The sequence below is a fragment of the Vipera berus genome (assembly GCF_964194415.1).
Source record: "Vipera berus genome assembly, chromosome: 1".
Classification (NCBI taxonomy): Eukaryota; Metazoa; Chordata; class Lepidosauria; order Squamata; family Viperidae; genus Vipera; species Vipera berus.
In genome coordinates, this window is record NC_138202.1 from 97,664,647 (window position 1) to 97,678,888 (window position 14,242).

The 14,242-nt window shown below is 37.5% G+C and overlaps 1 protein-coding gene across 4 annotated transcripts in view; it reads right to left on the bottom strand.

Moving 5' to 3' along the window:
- Positions 1 to 10,088: 10,088 nt before the first annotated feature.
- FAR1 (fatty acyl-CoA reductase 1) overlaps positions 10,089 to 14,242 on the bottom strand; it is a 49,589-nt gene continuing 45,435 nt past the window's right edge. For all 4 annotated transcript variants that reach the window (XM_081339461.1, XM_081339462.1, XM_081339459.1 and 1 more), the window contains exons 11-12: positions 14,150 to 14,242; positions 10,089 to 13,232 (exon numbers count right to left, since the gene is read on the bottom strand). The exon at positions 14,150 to 14,242 is cut by the window's right edge and continues 35 nt beyond it. In XM_081339461.1, coding sequence (XP_081195587.1) covers positions 13,070 to 13,232; positions 14,150 to 14,242 — 256 coding nt within the window. In that variant the 3' untranslated portion in view covers positions 10,089 to 13,069. The remainder of the gene's footprint in view (positions 13,233 to 14,149) is intronic.

Here is a 14,242-nt window from a genome sequence, read left to right on the forward strand (position 1 = left end):
CATAAATAAATAAGTCTAATAAATTAATAGATATTGGCAGTGACCTAGGAGGGAGGTGAATTTTTTTCCACATCTTGTCTCTACAGGTTTCTTGGAAATATGAATCATTCTTGCCACACATATATTCATATCATAAGAATTGTTTAAAGTGATCAAAAGCATTGCCACAGTGTGCCTGATTGTGATGGCTTGGAAGGGAGAAGACTAAACACGGATATACATTTAGACAGACATGTGTCTTATGCAGTGCTTTTTTTGTAAAAGAAAAAGGTGCCGGAACTCACACATGTCATACAACCCACCTTGCCTATCCTACAAGGTTCCATCCAAAAAAGGTGCCGGAACTCCGTTCTGAGCGTTCTATGAGAAAAAAAGCCCTGGTATTATGAATATCTGCTATACCGTAGGGGGATGTATTTTAATTTTGTAAGTTAAATAGACAAACATCCCTTTGGGATTTAGTCTGCATTTATCTTCTCTGGTCTAGAAACTCTGAGTGTAGAAAGCAGGTTAGTGCAGGTCATTCTACCGCATCTGCCTTCCGCCGTGACCTGAAAACTCACCTATTTGAACAAGCCGGCCTGGTCTGATGGGTTTGGGGTATTTTAATTGTAATTTTAATTAACTTTTTTACTGCAATTGGGCTATTCTATTTAATTCTTATCTTAACTTTTGTATATTGTATTTTTATTGCATTTTATTGCCCTGTACACCGCCCTGAGTCCTTCGGGAGAAGGGCGGTATAGAAATTAAATTAATAAATAATAAATAAAATAAATAACATTTCTCTCTCTCTCTGTAGATATTTTGTGTAGGAGATAAAAGTGTATAGTTAAGTTGTACTACCAGAGTTTTCAATAAAAGCGTTCTAGGCTGCTTATTTGTGTTTTGGGTGTTGTTCGGTGTGTCAGCAGTCATATAACTCTCACCTATTTCCCTGGCTAGGATTTTTGGGGAGTTACTAGGACAACGTGCTTAAATGAATATCTACAAACTGCTCATAAAACGGTTGGTTGAATTTCCAGTACTGCATTTCATAGTTGTTTTGTCCTTATGGTGTTAATGTGCTGCCATTGTAAAATGGTTTTGTACATCCACTTAGGGATTATATTTTAAATAATGAAAAATGACTCATCTTTTCAATAAGTAACAGATTGTGTTAACATAAAGAGAGGGCACACAGAACAAATCTGTGAAGAACTGGAGTTATTTGCTGAAGATCTATGCTTCATTTATGTCTCTTACAAGACAGACTGCTAAAAGTCTGGAAATGTATTTATAAGGATTTGCAGATTGGTTTGGTCAAACAACTTTGCTGATATCACTTCCTCGGATGTTAAGCATCATTGTTTGAACGCTTTCAGTACTGAAGTTAGCAGAAGGAGTGTCTCTGAATAGCAAATTTGGGATAGGCAAAAGTAAAATTATACAAGAAACTGAGAACTATGACAAACAAGTTCAAGCTTTAAAGGAAGGTTTTCCTGGATCTTGTGTTCTACAACACTCTGGTCTGATAATAATTAAACTATGCAATGAATTAAGTGAAAATGATTCAGAATGTGCTGTCACAGGAACTTAAGATTCACTGTCTCTCTTTGCACAAAATACCAAATTATGCTGTTGGAATATAAATCCTGAGATTTGCTGATTTTATCTCATCCAAGGACTAACCAGGCTTGACTCTTCAGCTTTCTGAGATCAGCCAATTAGCTAGGTGCTTTTCTAGCTAAGAAGCCATCAAAGTCTGAGATCTCCTGTTGCATTGCAATTATGTACCAACTGAAATCCCATCGTAGAACTAACATAGTTTGTTTCACCTAAGTAAATTCATGCACTGCCTGGTTATCCATACTTAAAATAGAACTGACATCTTCAGTGCGGTTCTTGAGTATCACAATCAGTACTGGGATTCAACTATGTGAACAACCGGTTCTCTGTTTGGATGCTGCTTCCGGAAGTCCATTCTGGATCTGGGCAACAAAAAATTAGCTACCAGTTCTGCCAAAGTGGTGCAAACTGGCTGAATCCCACCACTGATCACAATGTACCCATCACTACTGTCTTTGTGCCTACTGTCTTGGACCATCTGCCTGGTTCTATTTTTTTTAGAAAAGATATTTTTTTCACACCAAAACTGAAACTGTTATACTAAGAGGTAAATTACCAATCTCCAAGTCAAGTTTCAAGAAACCACTTGGATTTCAAATGGGCACAACAAACCTTCTTAGAAAATAAAACGAGGGCACTTGGAAGGTTTCTGCTTTGTTTAGAAATGGGTACATTTGCTCTTATCCCCACTGTTGTGTAGTGGGTTCTTCGTGCAGGAAAGGAGACGAGGCAAGTGAGTTCAGCAAAGCTCATGGTTTATTGCTTGCAGGATCTGAAATGAGAACTGGGCTGCAGCTTGCAGCAATTTATAGCCAGGCCCCTAGGTGGCAGCCGATAGGTTTAAAGCAACCCATTGCCGCCTAGGGGCAGCCAATAGCAGCACTGGAGAACTGGAGTCTGGGTTGCTGGAGAGCCGTTAGCTGCTCCAGCTTACCACGTGGTGTTACACTTGAGCCCAATACATAACACCCACCCCATGGCAAAAAATAACAGAAATACTAAGGAGTGTACTGCAGATTGTGAGGGAGTGAAATCGGGGAAGATGGTACAGTAGATATAATTTTGGTAAATCTGTTCTTTATTATTGTTTATGTTTTCCATGACAGCTATTTTTGGAGTGTGCTGCAAGATACTGTTATAATTTTATTGTCATAAATCTTAAATGATTTTGGTTTTTTTCTCCACTACAGCAAAAGGCTGTTCAACTAGGTAAGTGTCATTTTGCTTTAACCAAGCTCTTACTACTGTATATTCTTCTCCTGTAAGGAGCGGCAAGAAAGAGAGAGGCAGCTTTTAAGCAGAGAAAACACCACAGGGGGGGAAAAGAAGTCATTTGGATTTTTGTCAACAGCTTAAGATCCCTGAAGCCACATTTTTCCTTTGTAAATAATACAGAAGTTGATTACTGTACCAGTTATCTATTTTTGCAAGTCTTCAACTTGTCAGTCAAGCCCACAACCCTGGTATTCCTGGATAATCTCCTGTTCAAGTACTAACCAGGTCTGGCCCCGCTTGACCTCTGAGCTCAGGCAAGACCAGCCAGGTGCTGTCATCTGTTGAAATGTTGCCAAGAAATCACATGAAATTACCGAGACTGCAGCTTGGCTAGAAAAAGACCTTACTTGCATACATCAGGAAGAAATTGCACTTGGCTGAGTAAAAACAAATTTATAAAGAGGTCACAGACTTGGTAGAGAAAAATCCAACCACCATTTCTAGAAAGTGACTGATTTCGGTTGTTGACATATTGAAACATTCTTTACATAGTTATTGTTTGTTCCTGTGCTAGTTTTGTTCTACAGCCAAGCTTGAATATTGGCTAGGATAGCTACTAAGCTGGGGTTGTTTTCATTGGTTTGCCTGATCACAAGATTTTTTTGGGGGGAGGGGTGGGGGTTGGGAAGGATAGTAATTTATGGATATTTGCTTTAATGTATATAATATGCTCACTTACAAGTTAGGTAACCTTCCTGCTAATCCAGCACATATGTACTATAGGAGAATCAGAAGGCTCCAAGCTCTTTCCAACAGTCATCATGTGAGGCTAAAAAGCTATTATTTGTCTAGTTATTTGTAGAGCTAAAACATTATTTCAGAGCCTTTAATCTAGCAGCCATTATTAATTTACCTGTCTGCCAAGGCTCAATCAAATTCATCCTACAAAGAATTGAGCAACTCCCAGCAGCTTTTAGACTCCACAAAGAAGAGATTGTTGCTCCCATTAGCATCTGCCTCAAATATCTTGCAGCCAGAATACAGCATGAAATGCCAATCCTCTTCCAACTATTTTAATGGGTAGAAAATAGATAGATAGGACCCAGATTGTTGGGGGCAATAAGCTGACTTTGTAATAATGCCGCTTGGGGGAGGGCAGGCAAAAGCCCTAATAAGCAGGCATATACATAGGATGAAGGCTATTGCTAAGCACATTGATTTGTGCTTCTTAGATTGTAAGCCACCCTGAGTCTTCGGAGAAGGGCGGGATATAAATGGGATTAAAATAAAGAGAGAGAGAGAGAGAGAGAGAGAGAGAGAGAGAGAGAGAGAGAGAGAGAGAGAGAGAGAGAGAGAGAGAGAGACCCACTAAGCATCTCTTCTAACCCTTTACAAGAACAGAAAACACGACTAACCTATTTTAAATATTGCTGCCCTTTCATGACACTCAAAATTAGCTGCTGAAGCAGCTGCCGCCCTGTTTACTGGCAGGACTGGCCCTGGGGAAGCAGTGAAAAAGGTTGCTTTTCTGTTTATCAGACAAGGTTTATCAAACCAGGCCAGGGTCAACTTCAATCAATTGATGTGCATTGCTCTTTGGTTCACGCTGTCTCCCTCACTGTGCCAGAAAGAAGTGGAAGGCAGAAAGGAACTAAAATTCCACATAACCAGATAGTTTTAATCGGTTTGGGCTTTCTGCCTTTAAGAAATAAATCTCAAGTCTGCAAACTGAGATGCCTGGCACTTTTGACAAAATGCCAGCAGTTAGCTTTGAGATCATGGGAGACGGTCATCTATAAATACTTCCTGTAAATATCTCTCACTCTCCCACACACCCACACCCATAGAGCCGTACACCACAAATCTTCCTTGTTCTTGAGGTTAGGAAATGGGTGAAGTCAATCTAATACAAATGACCAGAGAAGAAACACTTCTTGCAAACTTTCTGAGTGGCCACATTATGACCAAGATTGTGAATGGAAGCAGCCGATTTGACATGCCACCTTAATTATACTTTTAACTAATCTATGTACAACACCTGAAAATGGATATTCTGATTGTCCTATCTCTACTTAGTCATGTCTTTTGAGGAAAAGGTGGTTTGTGGTGGGTACACTAAACAAGATGAAACATCTACAAGAAATGCAGAAAATGTGACTATTCTCCTATAGGTCAAGAACTTATGGTTCTTTGAGTTGCTCAAGTGTTCCAACATTTGAAAAGTTGTTCTTCCTCTTTCTTTGCTTCAATGTTTTTCCACAATTTCCTCATTATTATGCAGGTTGTGCAAAAATGTTATATAAAAAGATTCAGAGAGAATTTTTGGCAGAATTCATGCTGGAAACAAATCTGGGTAAGAAATCAAGGTATTAGGAAGAGAGAATGTTCTGATTTATTCATTTACCACTTTAAAAAGCTGATCAAAGCTTTGCATGATATAACCTATCACACAATGCAATATTTGTTGAACAGGGCAACAGATGGCGGATTTTATGCTGTAATTATTGTAAACTGCCTGGAGTGAAGCTGAGCAATATATGAATGCATGCAAATACAATAAAATACATTTTAAGGTAAAGGTAAAGGTTCCCCCGCACATGCATGCTAGTCGTTTCCAACTCTAGGGGCCGGTGCTCATCTCCGTTTCAAAGCCGAAGAGCCAGCACTTGTCCAAGGACGTCTCCGTGGTCATGTGGCCGGCATGACTAGACGCCAAAGGCACACGGAACATTTTACACTTCACCAAAACAAAGCATTTAATTTGCTGCAGAATTCTGCCACATTTGGCTATGTATTAACATATTTCATCCCACTCATCCTGTGTGTGTTAAACCTGTTTCAGCAGAAAGCAAAACATTCCACTATAGGACAGGGGTCTTCAACCTTGGCCCTTTTATGACTTGTGGCTGGCTGAGGAATTCTGGGAGTTGAAGTCCACAAGTCATAAAAGGGCCAAGGTTGAAGACCCCTGCTATAGGGCAAATAGTAAAGGGGTAAGAAATAATATTTCTCTGTTGTTTCCAACTCTTCAAAACTTGGGTTTTTAAAATTTTCCTTTTAATAGTGAATGAATTTACCACAGTCCCTGAAATCCAGGCCCAACCAAACCAGCCACTCTCATCTTGAATCAATATTTACTTTCCACAGTAGCAAACACAAGAAGATACTGACCCTGCTGCCAGCACATCAAAGTGGGGGCAAACTCCAAGTGTTAAAGCTCTAGGTATGCAAGTGTCCAGCACTAGATCCAAGCCAGATTGTGCTATAAGGTGTGCCCTACCTCACTTTGAGAACAAACCAGCTCTGGCCACAAGCACCACATATCCCTAGGGCTGAATCACTGCCAAAGCACACTTTCATTCTCTCCAGGTAGCACAGGGGCAAGTTCTGGCAGCAACCATACCTTGGGATTGTAATTCCCCTCTCATGTTTGCTCACCCCTGGAAAGCCTGACCCAGTTTGATAACTCCTATGTAGAACAGTAAGCAACATGGCAGGACACTGTGCTTGGGCTCCACGTTGCAACCAGCCATCTTTTAAAAAAATACTTGCCAAATGTCACTTCACTGGTCTGATCCAAACATCGAGAGGATCGTTGAACTTCCTACCCCTTATGCAGGTATACAGCATATTACAGTATGTTTAGTTATGATCCTCCTTGCATTAAGCAAAGCTTTGAAATCCAAACTGATTATTTATTGAAAATGGACCACAGTTGTTTACAATTGTTGCTTTATTGTATAGATAGTTCTAGGTTAATGATGCTAATTGGGACCAGAATTTCCACCACTAAGCAATGAGGACATAAAGTGCAATGTCATGGTGGGCAGAGGGGTCTTGAAACACCCTGCAGTTGTAGAGGTGCGTGGATTGCCAAGTACCCAAATTTTCATTTCATGACCACAGAGGTACTGAAACGGCGGTAACTTTTAAGGACTGGGCCTAAGGAGCATTCCTTTAACACAGTTGTAACTTTTAATACTGCTGAACAAATGGTCATTTAACAACTAGGACTCCCGGTACCACAGGCAGTCAGTGTGACTTGGTTGTATTAGAAATAAACTTTCCATTCTGCTCCCCATATTTCAGTCTGGATAACAGCCAGCCGTTACGACACATCAAGTGCAACAGTGTCTGCAGTCCGCACTACCCAACTCTGGTCTCATTATCTGGTGATTCCCGGGGGAAAAAACCCACAACTTAATAATTACTGCCAGAACACATACAGTACAATTCCCTCATATTGGATAGTGGCACTGGGCAGAACGCAAAAGTCTCCTGCCTTGACATACAGCGAGCAGATTAATTTTGGACTAGTCACTAACTTAATCCTAGGAAGAAGGCAAGGGTCAGCTGTTATTGAAAAGATTAACTATTTTTAAAATGGTCTTATGTATGGACTTAAAGGAATTTATTAGAGACCATTTTGCAGCAGTAGATAGCACATGCCAATTCCTTTTCTTGGAGCTTAGGCATCAAGGAATCAATCTAACAATCACATGTTAAAGAGTGTTAGTGATGAAACTAGAACTGGGGAAATATAAAGTATCAATAGTGGCGAATGTGAAAGTCTTCCTGCAAGCAAGCTTGCGATTGAAAAATAAATTTGATAATGTAGATTTAAAATGTCTAGACCAGGGGTGTCAAACTCAATTTCATTGAGGGCCGCATCAGCATTGCGGTTGCCCTCAGGGGGCCGGGTGGGTATGGCCTGGGTGGGCGTGGCCTACTGGGTGGGTGTGGCTAGAGTGCATATGACCTACTGAGTGGGCGTGGCCAGCTCTACATCGTTCGCATCAAGGGTGCTTATGGGGGCCTGGGCAGGAGTGGGACAGATCTGAAGGTCTCTGGCAGGAGGGTCTCTGGGCCAGGGCCAAGGCAGTGGGGGCCATTCCCTGTTTCCAGGATGGCTTCGCGGGCCGCATGAAACCACTTCGCGGGCCGGATCCGGCCCCCAGGCCTTGTGTTTGACATGTCTGGTCTAGACTGTCATTTTGAATGAGAAGCCAATATATCTATAATTTTAAGAAGCGAGGTTTGATCTATGATTCAACTATATGGTAAATAATAATCCTATTTATTACCATACTGGAGATGACAGTCACAAAAAGCTGAACTTTTAAGTCTTAATGCCAAGTTTCCTCGACTCTTAATCTTCTATATTCTGAATTGTCTAGAACAGGGGCCCCTAACCTTGGCAACTTTTAAGACTTGTGGACTTCAACTCCCAGAATTCCCCAGCCAACCATGCTGGCTAGGGAATTCTGGGAGTTGAAGTCCACAGGTCTTAAAGTTGCCAAGGTTGGGGGCCCGATCTAGAATCTTATCTGGGAATGTAAGGCTGTGGTTTCCAACTGTAGATCTTTGTGATATCTTTCTGTGCAATTCAGTGTTTAATATTTTATTTGGAAAGAAACCCATGTGGTTATTTTTGTTCTTTGTGACTTTCACTTAAAGCCTTGTGCATTTATTTTTAATAGGAATATGCTACACTTGGTAAGCTTGCTTCTATCTGCATTGGTTATGTGTGTCTCTTTTCATCACTTGTGTATTCAAAAGCAGATGACACAAACCGGTGCAATTCAGATGTCAGCTGGAAATTAGAGAAGGGTGACACTGCTCTTAAAGAGGAAATAGATTTTTTTAACAGGTCAGGGGGAGGAACAGATATACTGTAGTTTTGCACTATTCAGTAATTGTTAACAGGAGCACAGAAAAGGACTAGGATTTTTCAACCTACAAAACTATTGTAGTATTATTTTTATAGCTTCTTATTGTTGCTGCCTTGCCTCGTTAAAAATCTTAGACCCCAATGCTTTGATAAAGTTTAAAAGTAAGGCTATAATTAGACATTATGTAAAAATTGAAATATGAAAAATAGTACATGACAACTTTATCTGTTTCTGCCCCACCTGTTTCCTCTTTAAAATCAGTGTCACCCTTCCCTAATTTCCAGGATATGCCTCCAACCTGGTCCTTCAGGTCTTTCAACCCATCCCCATATATCTTGCTACTATGCTTTGTGTTCTTTTCCTTCCACTTTTCCTAGCATTATAAACTTCTCAAGGAAGCTAGTTTTTTGTATAATCTATGTAATATATCTTAAAATATAATTTGAGCTTGGTCATTTGTATCCCAAGTGAGAACTCTGGGTCGATTTATTCAATAATCCATTTGTTTGGGGTTTTTTGGCTACTTGTATTCTTAGCGAGTATTTCCAATACTGAAGGTTAATAAGTGTCTACCATTGTCTTCTTTCATACAATCATCCACCTCCAGCATTTTCCTATATCACTGCTGCCAAATATAGGAATCTATTTGAGATAGCCTTCAACCCTCGGGTGACTGAGTATCTGTTGAACATGCAAGTACTGTTATTCTTCACTCATTCTTTCAAGGAATGCACCTATCACTGTCACCATGATGAGGAAGTACACAGCAGGACTTGAATAAGCAAATCTAATTAGACATTAACTAAATTAAATTATACATTAGTCTATTAAATCAGACAATACTATCCTACACATGTATTTTAAAAGGTGGATTTGGGGAAGTGATCCAATAAGCAAAGCAATTCAAAATTTGATCAAATATTTGCATATTATAAAGTATCTGATCTCTATTATATGGAGTAAGTTATCTCTGAAAGAATAGGTCCAAGTCTCTTGAACGAGTTGCTGAAAGACAGCACTGACCTTGTTGCATGCTTCTAATATACTATGCAAAAATTAACCATATGTGAAACAGATTTCAATAGTCAGCCCTAGAGACTACAGAAGCATGGATGATAACTGACAGATCTTTCCATTTAAAGCATTGATATCCGACCTTTTGGCTTGCCGGGGCCACACTGAGTGAAGAGGAATTATCTTGGGTCATGTATAAGATATATAAGACAGCTAATGTATATAAATGACATGTTAAACACGATCTTGTGGGCTGCATTACTAGCTGTGCAGGCCTGCATAAAGCCTGAGGTCCAGACATGCCTGATGAAAAGGATACAATCAATATTTCTGGTTCAATGGTTCTCAGAAAAAAAGTATTTTTACCTCTACTTTATTTACAATATAAAAGGCTGTTTATTAAAATTAGATATGACATGAGACATTTACTTTGGTTTAAGCCTGGAACAATACAGCTACTTGAAACATTCAGTGAGATTCCAACTTGGATAAATCCTAATCAATTTAAATTCTTCCATGTTGTGATGGGGTAAAATGGAAAACGTTCCAACCATGAGGAAAAATTGAAATCTGTCAATATGTTATTTGTGTTTTATTCCATGCCCCATTATCCATCCTACAAAAAAAATGGGATTAAAAAAATACCTTAAAGAAAACACACTCTATCTTATTATAAGCACTCTCCTTATAAGGATAAAAGAATGTTACATCAGAGTTTTGATACATTTTGTAACTGCAGTATTTCCTCACATAGGCAGATGATATGAGTCAGTACATATTAATTGTAGCAACACCACAAAAAGATGTTCATGAAGAAGCAGAAATCTTGGCTGCAGTTTAAGGTAAAACAGAAGATATATCGTGACACAAGCCATTCAAAATTTGCCTTAACTAATGCACAGGTTTCTTTTAAAAATGTGTTAAGTGGTAATAATTATAGCTAAAATGGGCTGAACACTTGTTTGTAAGTCAGACTTCTATTTATGTGAATGTACTTCTTTAAAAGCATGGTAAAACAATGTTTTAATGAAATTTCAGGCACTCCCTGGATTCAATGACCAATCTCTCTACTTTGTTTTTCCCTTTCAAGGACAGAAAATTGGTAATGTGCTACTTTTATCTTTGTCTCATCTTCAAAAGTTTACAAGTATACCACAAACATTTAAAGCAAAGCAGTAGTATATTTAGTTCTATTTCAGAGCACATGATACTTTCAATTAAGATTTCACATTTAGCTAAAGCCACCTGATAAATGCAACAAAAGCAATATTCAGGAATTGGTTTATTTTTGGTTTACAGACAAAGGCACCCAAATATTCTTTATTAAATAATTATTTAAAATGCTGTTTCTGAAATCTATTCTTATACTAGAGAACTCACACTGTAAAGGAATGCTGTTCTATAGCCCTAATTCTAAATTCTGGCATATTCAAGGGATCTGTTTCATGATGCCTTTTTCTCTCACTTCAAATTTGACAATTTTTTTGAATTTTGAAACTTTCCAGGCTAATATTCAAATTCACAGATTTTTCTTTCAGGTTTGAAACAACTAGTATTGATATTGCTATATTACAAGAATAGCATGACAATATTTAGATACAAAAAAAGCATGAATCAACTAGATGTGTGGAAGGCTGAAAGATTTGTCTCAAAATTTTTTTTATGGAGAGTTGTGTTATTTCTCAGCTGTATTTGTTTTAAGGAAACCTATAATTTATTCCATAAAACAAGATACACAGGAAAAAATGACTACCTAAGTAACATTCAGTTGTCTTACCAATATTTATTAGATCTGTGTACACATGTACACATGTACCCATACTATTGCATGTTAAGTTCCAGACATCTATTCCAATGTGCCAAACTGATATATGGTCATTGAGGAAGAATTTAGGGAGCAACGGTGACAGACAGATATAGTAAGGATGTTGCAAATAAATGGTAAAATGTTACATCACAAAGTTCACTATTTATTGTATTCCACCATTGCAACAGCAGTCTCATAGACTCTTTAAAAGAGTATAGTCCTTGACAATGCAAAATGTTGTATCCCTGTAAATATTATATGCACATTTAACTTTTGTTTTTTAAAAATCATATTTAACTATGAGAAAAATAGTTAAATTTTAACAAGGAAACATTCTTTTTAAAAGTAGAAGCACAATTACATGGAAGATTTTAACAGTGGCATAAAATTTAAATGTGGAATAATAAGTGTAGGACACATATGTCTTGTGCATAACACTTGTATGGTTCATTCACAATTTACTTAAGCATAGAAATAAAAATAGATATAATAGAAGTTGATCGGAGTATCCTATACTACACCTGTAAATGTGGATTATAACAAAAGCATATAAATTAACACAGAATGTAGAACATGTCATGAAATATAAGAATGTAGAACATGTCATGAGATATAAAAAGCATGTTTTAAATGTAGCATAATTCAAATCTACTTTTTATGGGGACAGTTGCAAATGGATGCTCACTCTAAATCAATTTAAACATATAGAAAAAGATATTAGCCCAAGTAGGAATTATTCAACAGTTTCCATGTTCTACATTTTTGTTTCAACTATTTCTACTGAAACTACTGAACTTATTTAGCATAAATATACTGACTCCTAAATGCTAAATAAAGCATTTGGTAATTCATTTTTAAATTATATAGGTAACACGGGGAACAGACTTTTTTCCTATTCAGATCTCAAGTTCCTGATCTGCAGTGAAAGTTTCTCTTGCTGTATCTTAAGGGACAAATTCACTGATTTCACCATTTTCTCTTTTATAGCCACAATTCAAAAAGCTTGAGATAAAACACTGTGTACCAATGGCAGTTTTCTTCTTAAAAGAAATCTGCCTTTTTAGTTGAATGATGGGCTTAAGAAATAGGTGAGGGAAACAAGTATTCTAATGCTTGTGTATAATTGTCAGTAGTGGACAGTTAACCGTTTCCTGTGGATTAAACCGCATGTATAGGTGTACTTGTAACAGCAGTTCCCTCCCGCACCCCTCCCAAAAAAGATTTTTGATTTATTTTAGTAATTTTTGTATAGTTAAGAGCCTTTGGAAAAGAGCTAAGAAGGAAAGATTAACAGAATGCCCAGTTTAAATAATTTACAAGGAATATTTCTCATAAGATTAACCATAAAAATCCACTGTGATTCTCAAATAAATTGCCACCCAAGAGAATAATTTGTTTACCTTATCTAAATGCGCTTATTTGCAATAAAAATTAAGTTTACTATGTTAAGGCAGATTTTAATTGAATGCATTCAAGAATTGCAGTTACACTGGTCCATGGCCTAACATTTTCCTCATACAGATATAAATCTGCTTGGACATTTTACCTACATATTTGCCTAATGAGAGATTGATTCAGATTAGCCATATAATCTTCACAGAAATGCACAATTAAGCATCACATGAACTGTATTTCACAATCCAGATCTAATATTTCATGTTTTTACAAAAGACAAGATGAGTAGGTATATTATACGGCTTTGTGCCATTAGACCACCAAATGCATAGATGTCCTAATGCTGGAATTGTCATCTCTAGTATCTCATAGTGCTGGATGCTCTGAAGTAAGAGAGGAACTTGTAACATAGGCTAACAACAAAATACCAGATGTTTCTTGCCATTTGGGATCTTGCAATGAAAATTCGCCAGATGAGAATTACAAGTACTGTATTGAAGCCATACCGTATGTTCCTTAGCCTAGAGATAAATCAAATCAAGAGAAAGAAAAAAGAAAAGAAAAGAAATGTGGGAAACTTAAGAAAACTGGCAAATAAGAATATAACAACTTGAGGATGAAACAAAACATATTCTTTATCGCGTTTCTATTTGATTGGGAAGGGATTTTTATAGTAGTGTAGTGTACAATTTTGTTATTGATAATACAACAGTTTAGTTCTAAAAAATGTGTGTATCAGTAAACTATACTGTTCTGCAGTAGAGATTTCATATCATAGAATTCTCCCATCATACATAAAAGATTTTTGTGCAATTCATATGCTCTCTTCCTATAGAGTACATATATTAATAATTACAAGATAACTTACATTTGAAAGACTGATACAAACAGTAACATCACTTCCCAGTTTCTCCCCAATTTAAAGGATTATCAAAACCCAAATATGTAATCTTCAGACAAAAGAGATAAGCAAGAAATGTAGGGAGTCTTTATGTAACTCACCTAAATTATTTTACCACACCTGTTTAGCGTTTTTTGAAATGATTACAATATCAGTTGAGTATTTTAATATTTAATGTTTAAATATTAATACAAGAGTTAGTGTGGCATGCCTTCCTACATTTTTGACACTCACAGAATTACATCAATCGCAATAGCAATAGCACTTAGACTTGTATGCTGCTCCATTGTACTTTTCAGCATTCTCTGGGCAGTTTAGAGAGTCAACATACTGCCCCCAACAATCTGGGTCCTCATTTTACTTACTCTGGAAGGCTGAGTCAATCTTTACCCGGTCAGGATCAAACTCCTGGCTATGGGCAGAGTTGGCCTACAATACTGCATTCTAACCAATTTGCCCCCACAGCTCATTTTACATTCAGAATAATTAACATAAATATGTATTAATTTATGAAATAAAGAAGTCAAGTCCACATACTTATTTAAGTGTTTCCGAGCTGCTGGGAGACCAGACATTTCTTCATTCAGTACATACTTCTTTGTTCCCATGCAATAATTTTCCATATATTCT